Source organism: Genypterus blacodes, unplaced genomic scaffold (assembly GCF_046128005.1).
Source record: "Genypterus blacodes isolate CSIRO-AG114 ecotype Tasmania unplaced genomic scaffold, CSIRO-AGI_Gbla_v1 ptg000152l_1, whole genome shotgun sequence".
NCBI lineage: Eukaryota > Metazoa > Chordata > Actinopteri > Ophidiiformes > Ophidiidae > Genypterus > Genypterus blacodes.
The window spans coordinates 749349-759771 of record NW_027466954.1 but is presented as its reverse complement, the minus strand read 5'-3'; the positions used below and the strand labels follow the sequence as shown (position 1 = coordinate 759771).

At 46.6% G+C, this 10423-nt stretch overlaps 2 protein-coding genes across 3 annotated transcripts; both read right to left on the bottom strand.

The window, feature by feature from the left end:
* Positions 1–172: 172 nt before the first annotated feature.
* LOC143012699 (X-linked retinitis pigmentosa GTPase regulator-like) lies at positions 173–9001 on the bottom strand. Of its 2 annotated transcripts, none has more exons than XM_076165974.1 (18): positions 8911–9001; positions 8096–8221; positions 7861–7953; positions 7507–7569; positions 7236–7388; positions 6986–7135; positions 6723–6881; positions 6427–6582; positions 6203–6327; positions 5832–6023; positions 5569–5746; positions 5385–5467; positions 5226–5285; positions 1479–1658; positions 1350–1392; positions 1140–1258; positions 790–1046; positions 173–565 (listed from the first exon to the last, which is right to left on the bottom strand). In XM_076165974.1, exons 1-17 carry the CDS (start codon positions 8939–8941, stop codon positions 846–848), a joined length of 2112 nt encoding a protein of 703 aa, XP_076022089.1. In that variant the 5' UTR covers positions 8942–9001; the 3' UTR covers positions 173–565; positions 790–845. The 2 variants fall into 2 exon arrangements, with proteins under 2 accessions (XP_076022089.1, XP_076022090.1); XM_076165975.1 differs by having other exon boundaries at positions 1140–1255.
* LOC143012700 (uncharacterized) lies at positions 1665–5209 on the bottom strand. The gene has a single exon (XM_076165976.1). It carries the CDS (start codon positions 4871–4873, stop codon positions 3044–3046), a length of 1830 nt encoding a protein of 609 aa, XP_076022091.1. The 5' UTR covers positions 4874–5209; the 3' UTR covers positions 1665–3043.
* Positions 9002–10423: the final 1422 nt, after the last annotated feature.

Here is a 10423-nt window from a genome sequence, read left to right as displayed (position 1 = left end):
ACATAATAGTTTTTACTGTCATGTGACATTAATTTGATTGAACATATTTTATGATGTTCATTTTTTCATGATTTATATTTGCTGTGACCCTGAGGAGCAAAACCTACATTTATTAACGTACAAAACAATGTTGTTGTTGTGACAAACTACAGTTTATATCAAAATCCTTTAATGTTATCACAAAATTCCAAATCATAAAAAAACAAACAGGGAGAGTCAGTGAGATTATCATGCAAATATATAAAATCACAATAAAAGTGCAAATGTGCTAAAGGACCATTTCTTATAAATAAAATTATCTACATCCTCACAGTTTTGACACGCACACACACACGCACACACACACGCACACACACACACACGCACACAGGAAAAATGTGCCACACAACAAAATGTAAGATGTGATCATGATAATACAGTCTGAAGGCTGAGTGGAGGTCACTTGGGAAGAGATAGTGGTTGATGTGGTTGATTTAAAGCAGCTGAACAGTCTGAATACAGTGGACTGTTGTTTCCCAGAATCCCTGAAAGGTGACATCATCATTACACAGTTGGCTTCCTCCCACTGAAAAAAGACACAGACGGGAGAAAATCAATCAATCTTGGGTTTCACCTCTCTAACAAATCTACTGACAGCTGTGATGACACCAACCAACACCAGGTGGTGGTAGAACGATCAGGCATCTTAAATGAGGTGGACTGACCCTTAAAGATGCTGAGCTGAGCATTGAGTGTGTGCTGTGTGTTGCGTTAAATAAGTGCTTAACCTTGAGGGGATTGGAACCTAACCTGTGCGTGCTTTGGCGTCACTTTATGGTAGCCACCAGAGGGCGCTGCTGGCACAATCATAATAAGGCACAAGTGCCGGAACGAGGCCCCCTGGCACCGATGGGTTTCACTTGAGCTCCGCCCTTGTTTGTCTCTGCTTGCGTGTTCCCGGAGGCGGCGGTTGCGGTTGTCTTGCCGCTGATGACGCCCTCTGCTGGGGTTTCCTCCTTCTCCGCCTGCTTCAACCTGGAGGAGGACAGCCGCCTGAACAGAGACAGCTGACACCAACAGGTCAAAGGCAGACATTGCAAGAGGTCGACTGATATGTTCTGAGCCCAACACATGCAGAAATGTCATAAATGCTTGCGTACCTTCCTGTTGGTGACGGATTGGCTCTTTGAGTCGCTGTTTGCCGTCCCATTGGCTGGCTTGCTGCTGTCATCTGTCTTTTCCTCAGCTGTGGCGTCGCGTCCCACTGCGATTCCATCTGCTGTTCAAGTAATAGTCAATGTTATGTCAGTGTTTTGTCCATGTTACGTCAAATTGGCACATTTCCTGAGATGAGCAGACTTTTCCATCACCTTCCTTCTCTTTGTCACACACAGGCTGCGGCGCTTCAGAGTTCTGGAAAGATCAGACGTGAGAGTGTGAGGTTACTCTTTGAATCACCTGGAACTCGGCTGATAAGTAAATGCAGATCAAAGCTTTACTTGGCTCTGATTCTCCTCTGCTGGCTTCTCTGCAGCGTCTTCCACACTCTCAGAGGATTGTCCCTCTATCTCATCCACTGAAGCATTTTCTTGCTCCTCTTCTATCTCCTCATCTTCATCATCCTCCTCCTCCTCGTCTTTGTCCTGTTCCGCTTCTTCCCGTTGAGTCCATCTCAAATCCTGAATTTAAGGCACAACAAAACATATTAATGCCTCCAAGAGAGCAACAGATGATCCTACACTGCAAAAAAGATCTATCAGTTAAAAGAAAACACCATGGTTGTGTAGTGTAAGACATAGGTGTGACTCTATGGGGTGAGGCGGACGGGCGGGTCGCTATAGGAGGGCTGGGCTACAACTAAAACTCAGAGAGACGAGGTTTGAACAATGAGAGGGAAAAGGGAAACAAACAAAAAGGATCAAAAGGTGTTTGTGATCTTGTTCCTGTTGTTGTTACCTTCAGGGTGCTTTAGTGCTGAGGGAACAAAGTGAGCGAACACTACAGGGATGTAGGGACACAAAGAGGTGGCCAAACACAAAACAGAGCCCCACCTGCTTCTGGAACAGCCAATCAAACAGCAGCAACCGGGGAGAACCAACAAGGAACCCGGACAAAGGCCCGTGAACATGTGATCACGCCGCTCACACTTTCATGCGAGTGTAAATGGAGGCTAAGGTCAATGTCGCCTGTCAAAACAGGCCAACACTGAACTGTCTAGATCGATTCAGACTGGCCAATCAGAGCGCCTGATCTTGAGTTCAAACAGCCAATCAAATCCACTGCAGCCCTCTGGTCCTGTTTCCTTCTGTGCAAACAAACATGGCGGCTGTGGCAAAGCCACAGCGTGTCCACGGATGACGGGACATTGTTCGATTGTGAGTAGCTACTTTCTCCTGTGTTGCATTCAGGGACAATGAGGTCCATCTTTAGCACAATGGACGCATGTGATATATATGAGAACACTGTGTTGTTTAGAGAAGTATCTCAAACATGATTACAGTTTAGTGCAGATTTGAGATGCAGCTGATGTTGTGAATGGATGAAAAATGGAGAAATAAGAAAGAAAACAGTAAAGTTTGTGCTGAGGGTGGAACCAGAAGAAAGACAAACTTAATTCTTTACACGGTGGCCATTTTAGGCGCTAGTTAGCATGCTAACGTGCTAGACTGCTTTATAACAAGACATCAAACAATGCACAACAAATACAGCAAAGTTATTTATTTACAAAAACGTAGAAATGAATAAAAAGGAAAGTGAAAGAAGGATGAAAGGATGAGAATGTAAAGGTTTAAGGCAGCTTGATTCAGCAGGTTTACAGGCTAACAGCAGGCTGACAAACATGATAGCAAACCAGCGAAACGTCTTTAAATGAGTGAAAGTAAAAACGTAGACGAAGATTTTAAAACAAAACTCGTCTTCGTGTGGCCAGAATGAATGAGAAGGAGGACTCTTTGTTTGCCAAGAGGAAAACGGCCAGCTCCTTCAAAATAAAAGCCTCCTTGTGTTTTGCTTTTAATGTGAAGCAGTGGGAAGGAAGTAAGGGATTATTGATTATGGCTTGTTCTTATTTCAGATGAAGGTATTGAGGCAACACATCGTCCCAAAACTCCTCTGACTCGCCCGCTGCCTGACCTTTGAACCCTGACCTCGGCTTACTCTGAGTCACTGGTTTACTTCCTCTCTGAGCTCCGGCAGATTTCTTTCTCTTCTTGTAAACCTCTTCCTCGCTCTCCTCCTCTTCTTCTTCCTCCTCCTCGCTTTCCTCTTCTTCTTCCTCCTCTTCCTCCTCGCTCTCTTCTTTTTCTCCCTCCTCCTCCTCCTCCTCGCTCTCTTCTTCCTCCTCCTCCTTGCTCTCCTCTTCTTCCACGCTCTCTTCGTCATCTTCATCTGATTCATCCTCATCCTCTTTCTCACTTTGATCTTCCTGTTCTTCTTCCTCCTCCTCATCGTCACTACCTTCCTCCTGCTCCTCCTCTCCTTCTTCATCATCGTGAGCATCACTTTCCCCTACAGTGTCGCTCTCTGCTTCCTCACTACTCTCCTCTCCACCCTCTTCCTCCTCAGCGCAGCTCTCCTCTCCATCCTCCTCCTCCTCTCCTCCCTCAGTCCCACTCTCCACCTCACTCCCATCCTTTTCTGAAGACCCTGAAGTTTGACTTTTCTCTTCCTCCTCATCTTCTTCCTCCTCATCCTCCTCTTCCTCCTCCGCATTCTCAGAATCCTCTCCTTTGCTTTCTGTCTCATAACTCGACCCTTCCTCACTTTCCTCCTCCTCCTCTTCTTCCACATCACTCGCTTTGCTTGCCGTCCCTTCTGTCTCCTCTTCACTTCCCACAGTCCTGCAGCTTTCCTCCTCTTCCTCATCCTGCCCAGTAGTTTGTGATCCACTCTCCTCTCCTGTTTCCTCCTCTTCTTCCTCTACATCACTCTCATCCTTTTCCGTAATAGTCGTCTCTTCATCTCCTTTTTCAGACGGCTGAAGCGTTTCACTGTCTTCCTCTTCCTCAGATCCTGTGGCTTTCTCCGTACTGCGACTGTCCTCCTCTTCTTCTTCTTCGCTTTCTGCACCCGTCCTCTCGCTGCTTTCGTCCCCCTCCTCCTCCTCGGCTGTCCCGGACTGAGTCTCGGTCTGCTCCTCCTCGTCTCTGCTCTCATCCTCACTCGTCTCCTTCTCCTCTTGGCTCGCTCTTCCTCCGTACGAACTCCCGTCCTTCTGTTCGTCGCTGTCTGGAATGACGTTGATGCTCACGCCGGTTCTCTTGCTCAGATCCGCGTCGTATGATTCGGCATCCGACTCATCGCTCCGTACTTTCGTCGCACCAGCTTTTGACAAATTGCGGGAGGTCTCTGGGCTGAAGGTGTCAGACGGGGAGGAAGACAGCGACGTCACCTCCTGTACCAACCCGGCAGTGAGGAGCGAGGCGGCGCCGGCGATCAGGCCGAGCTTCAGCTGCTCCTCAGGCAGCTGTACGGCAGATTTGGACTCTTCAGCCTCTTTTTTGTTCCGCTCATTTTTAGATTTTTTGGGGTCTTTACTCGTTTTGGTCTGGGGGGTCTTTGAGGCCTGAAGACTTCCTGAATTCTTTGCTTCCTGAGCGCCTTTGAGGTTGAACCCCGGTGACTTGGTACCTCCATGTTTACCTTGTTGGCTTTCCACAACTATGGGTTTGGTTTGAACCCTGACAGGCTTGACGTTCTCCTCTGCGTTCTTACCTGACGGCGTCTTTTTGGCCTCTGACTGTTTGGAGCTCGTCGTCTCATTCACTTTCGACTCTTTCGCCGGTTTCTCAGGTCCTTCCTTCCTGTTTTGGTTTGGCTTTCTACCATCTTCCAAGCTCCGAGGTTTGTCTTTACCACCTTTGCGGTTTGAGTCCAGAGCCTCCTTACCAACCATTTTGCCCTGATTAGCGCCACCCTGTGTTTTCCCGTGGTCGGCACAAGCACTGCGCCTCCTCAAAAGTCCAGTAGGCAGCTGCTGAGATCGGGGTGGGCTATGATCTCCCCTCTTACCGGCTTTGGGAGTCGGGGAGTGACGGTCTCTCTCCCTTCTTTGGTGTAATTTCTTATTTCTCTCTTCACTTTTCTTACCGTTCTTACCCTTCCTCTATTCCAGCCACAAGACAGCAAGAGAAGGATGAAAGAGTCATGCATTAGAACAGAAAACACATGCAGGAAACTTACAGAGTACAGAGATGAGAAGCAGGCTGCGACTGAAGATAGAGCTGAGAACCCTAGTTAAGAAATACCTTCTGGACAGGAGAGAGAGTGAGCGTCTTATCGCAGGGATCCATCTTCATCACGTGTGTCTGTAGGGAGGAAGGTGTCGCTGCCGTTATTACCGCCTGCAGTCATGAGATGACAGACGTCACAACACAAAAGACCCCGCAAAGCGACGGATCTCTTACCATGTTGAGGAAATCTGTGGTTTCTCCGAGGCCTTTAACGCTGTCTGTGTCCGTCAGGCTCTCCACTGTGCTGTCTGTCTGATCTGAAGGGACAGAAAGCAGAGGAACGTGCTCAATCCCAACATTCTGCCTCAGCCTGATAGAAACGTGAGGAAGGAGGGGGAGGAGGGGGTGAGGAAGGTACCCTGCTGGAGCCCCGCGCTCCCGTGTTTGCCGCGAATGCCGTTGAGCATCTTTCGGCGGGCCGGCCGTGGAGGAGGCAGCCTGGGCGGGACGGTGTGGCTGGAGATGGGGGCCGGGTAGCCGAGCGTCCTGGCGGGCAGAGTGCTGAACATGGTGCCAAACTGCTCCGGAGATCGCTCCTGCGAGGGGACCAGTCAGAGGAGGGAGGATGAGCTGGGAGAAGAGGAAGAAGACACAGAGAACAACCAAACCGCTTGCACCCACCCTCTCTCTCCGGCGGACCCGGGCGGAGAGGCTCCTCTGCAGGACGGACGAGTCTCCGCTGTCCCCTAACACCTCCACGTGCGACTTCTCCAGGAAATCCTCCGTGGCGTCGTCCTCCTCCAGGGTCAGGCCGCTGCAGCCGTGCTCTCTGGGCTGCGCCAGGACCACCATGTGACACCCGCCGCACGTCGCCTGGAAGGAGACACCAGCATCAAACCATTAATATTATGAGAACAAGGATGTGATCGATGTCATCGTGTCACATTGAAAAGACGACCATCAAACAGGATGGTTCCTTCCACTTTTCTCTCATTGGTTACAGACATTGTCAGAGCATGGGAGGGGAAATAAAGCGAGGCAGTCAAACCTACTGCTTGAACGTTGTGCTTGAGGAAACGTGGACAGAGCGTCGGCTTGAACTGATTGGTGAAGTTCTCCTCGCCCAGGCCCAGCTTCCCGTGTCGCCCATCTCCGAACGTGTAGAGCAAACCGCCATCTGAAACGGTTCATCAACTCACTGTACCACACGCTCATTTCCTGTGTGTGTGTGTGTGTGTGTGTGTGTGTGTGTGTGTGTGTGTGTGTGTGTGTGTACCTGTGATGACAGCAGTGTGGTTCTCCCCACAGGACACCTGGCACACTCGTCCCTTCTTGAAATGATCAACAAGTCGCGGCAGCCGGGACTCGAAGATCAAAGTTCCGTGTCCAAGCTGACCGAACTGACCCAGGCCGAACGTGTACACCTCGTCCTCTGAATACACACAGGTACACAGAGATGACCCTGTGTGTGTGTGTGTGTGTGTGTGTGTGTGTGTGTGTGTGTGTGTGTGTGTGTGTGTGTGTGTGTGTGTGTGTGTGTGTGTGTGTGTGTGTGTGTGTGTGTGTGTGTACCTGTGAGGGCGACAGTGTGTCCACCGCCACACACCACCTGGGTCACACGCTCTGAGATGCTCTTCACCTGCTGCGGGACTCGGTGGCCCACCAGCTGGTCGATACCCAGACCCAGTTTACCGCTGTCCCACTCTCCAAATGTGTACAAGGTTCCATCAACTTACACACACACACACAGACACACAAAACAACAGAGGCAAATTATGCAAACATGAAAGGAAGAGGAGATATTTTCCAAACCTTTTCCTGTTTTCTGCGCTCACCTGTCACCAAAGCAGAGTGGTAGTACCCACAGGACACCCAGGCCACGGGTTGACCCACGCTGACCTCCTGAGGCGAGGACACTTGGTTCTTGTTACCCAGACCGACCTGACCCTCTGTGTTATCGCCCCACATGAACAGCTTCCCGCTCTCTGACACACACCAACAAGACAAAGCCCACACACGCATTAAATAACTTTATACACACACTTCAGGGAACTACAATCCCTCCATAAGTGTGCGTCATCTCACCTGTGAGAGCGGCCGACGTGTTCGAACCGGCAGCCAACATTTTGACCGGTCCACATGAGAAATCCACCAATTGGAAGGCGGTTCTCTCCTCGCAGTCGCCCAGACCCAGCTGACCCTCGCTATTCCCTCCCGTGGAGTACACGTTTCCCTGAGCTACACAGAAACACACCACACACACCAAAGCTTATGAGTAATGAACACTATAGCCTCACGAGGGCGCCAACGTGCACGCAGACCCTGTGTGTGTGTGAGGGACATAGCTGCTACTCACCTGTGTAAATGAGGGTGTGGTTTCTTCCACAGGCCACCAGCTGGACCTTCTTAGACTTCAGAGCTGAAACAATACGAGGTCGTTTACATGCAAACCTATATTTAACACTGAGGCAGCGTGAGAAATTTAGTTTAGTTTCTGCCGCTTTTTGGGGGGGGTTTTAGTCATTATCGATTTTCAGATTTCAAGATCTGTGTTCCAGTCTCTCAGTGGGACGTCGTGTCCCCCTTTAGAGGGTCTCCGTCTTGATTAGTCTCCTAAGAGGCTGGATGCAGCTGTCAGTGGCAGCTCCAGAGAGAGATAGCTCCATCTCTTTGTGGTTAAACAGGAATCAAACGCTATTTTAAGACCAACCTTTCACACAAGTGGGCTTGTTCACGCTGGATTTGGATCCCAAGCCGAGCTGGCCCCAGTTATTACTGCCAAACATGAAGAGTTTCCCATTTTCTGTTTGAGACAAAAGGGAGAATCGGTATGACTTTGTGCCATTTCATTCCATCTCATTGAATCTTTCCTTTAAAGCATACAGATGTTTACATGTTTACAGATGTCTCATCATTTATAGAAGACGAGGTGGAGAAGCTCTTACGTGTTATTAATGCAGTGTGCTCGTCACCACAAGCGATTTTGAGGGGAACGTCGTTCTTAAGCCAAAATTTGCTGGGAATGTTGTCGGCAAATTTGCTCTTTCCAAATGTGAAGACTGCTCCCGATTCTGTGAGACAGAAGGTGAGGAAAACAACAGTTAATGCTGAAACACACAGACGATCAACCTGTTTGTGTACTGACTGTGAACCTTTGTGCATTCATCTGTTCATTTAAAGACAGAACAGGAAAATGTGAGAATATATGAGTTCAAAAATGTTTGTGTGAACCTGTGATGGATATTTGTCATTGTTTTATAGATTAAATAAATAAATAATCAACAGATGAATTCAAATCAAGCTGAATATTATTAAAAAACGTTAATAGAGCTTTAAAAGGAACATTATAATAGTTAAAAATCGTGCAATATGAATACACACCAACAAAACCAAAATCACACCTACAACAAAATATATTAGATATAATAATAAAATACTTTTGACGTGACGATGACACACAAACAGCGTTAAAATCAAAAAACTAAACGTGTTAAACAAAACTTAACTTTTCAATTTGTATCATTTATAAAACGACGATGAATCAAACAAGTGAACTACTGTGATAGATGAGAGAATGTTTATTGATTAGCTGCGAAGTTAAAGTTACAGTTAAATTATATTTTAACTGGATATTTTCCGTTAGCCTCAAAGCTACAGCTAACACGGAGTAACGGGACCGCTAACCAGCTCCGCGTATTTTTCAGGTTTAAATAGTTTACAAAAGCAGATGAATGTGAGGTGATAAAATTATTTGGGTCACCCGGTATGTCGTCCTCTGTCTCCCCTGCCATTTCTACGGGTCTTTAATCAGCTTTTCTCAGCGTCGTGGGCGTGTTTGTGTCTTGTTTTCGTGTGTGACAACCCGGAAGTAAACAAAATTTCTCCTAGGCTACGAACAAAGATGAAGAAAATGACAAGATGGTAACTCTAAACTGTCAACACCAACAAGCGAGGCGTCCCTCCATTTTAAGACTATTTTCTGTGATTTTCATCTAAACATACAATTAAGTAAAGTATTAAACTAAAATGTAAGGAAATAAGCAAACACTTGAATAATATTCCGCTTAAGCTTTAACAGAACTTTACAGAATTTCAGACATACCATCGCAATAAAAGAAAAATACGTGAGACGTCGGGTTTCTGTTTCATTTCTTTAAAAGGTAATAACAACTAATGAGAATAAAAAGATAGTAGATCAAGTTAAACGTGAAACCTCGCATACAAAACTACGCGTTTGCTTTTCATCCGGATGTGGAAGTTGCAACAAGGCGTTGCTCTCAAGCTGGTCTTAGCACTCTTTGGTTTACAAAACTGACCACGTGATAAATAAAGGTACAACACGCGCTTTCCCCCCGAACGATTTCACATAAAAGTCCCGTTTTGTATTGCTTAAACCGACATATCTCTTAAATTGTACCCGTGCACCAATATTCCCCAATGTGTTAGAGTGTGACGTTGACCTTGCAAAGATGAGAACGTCATTTTAGAGTTCGTTTTCACCTCGGTTTGTTAATTAATTTGGCGTGTGCGTCATTGGCACTCAGTTGCATTACGCAACTACACCCACTAGAGGGCACTACTGGTTTATTTGTCCCACGGAGCTGTATCGCGAATCCGCGCTGCATATTAATAGCAATAATCATTATATTTTAAACCTTGCTGCAGGAAATAATACCAGACACAGACTCATCAAAATCAGGGAACTTTGGAACATGTGATAATCATTTTCATCTCAAACTTAATAGGAAATATGCAGTAACTTTCTTTGTATTAGTTTTGTCACTTTTTACCAATTTTAAAAACGACTTTTGGCGATATTTGAGGTAAAATTGTAGTAAAGGCAGCAGATGTGATGCGACGCCCTGGACTTGCTGTGTTTGCACTCACTCGCTTTCACAAATGGTTAGGGTTTCTCCGTGCCTGTGACTTTATCAAGATTATCCTCAACTCTTTTTTTTGATGTTTGTTTGGTGTAATGGAAGGTGCTGATTGAGTTATTTTTGTCATAGCAACCCTCAAGATCCCTCCTCTCCAGGACCAGGCCAAGCTGATAGCTGCACCCTTTGACCCCACTTCTGAGTGTTTCACCTGAAAAGTATCTATCTATCTATCTATCTATCTATCTATCTATCTATCTATCTATCTATCTATCTATCTATCTATCTATCTATCTATCTATCTATCTATCTATCTATCTATCTATCTATCTATCTATCTATCTATCTATCTATCTATCTATCTATCTATCTATCATAGTAATTATGAAGTGATGC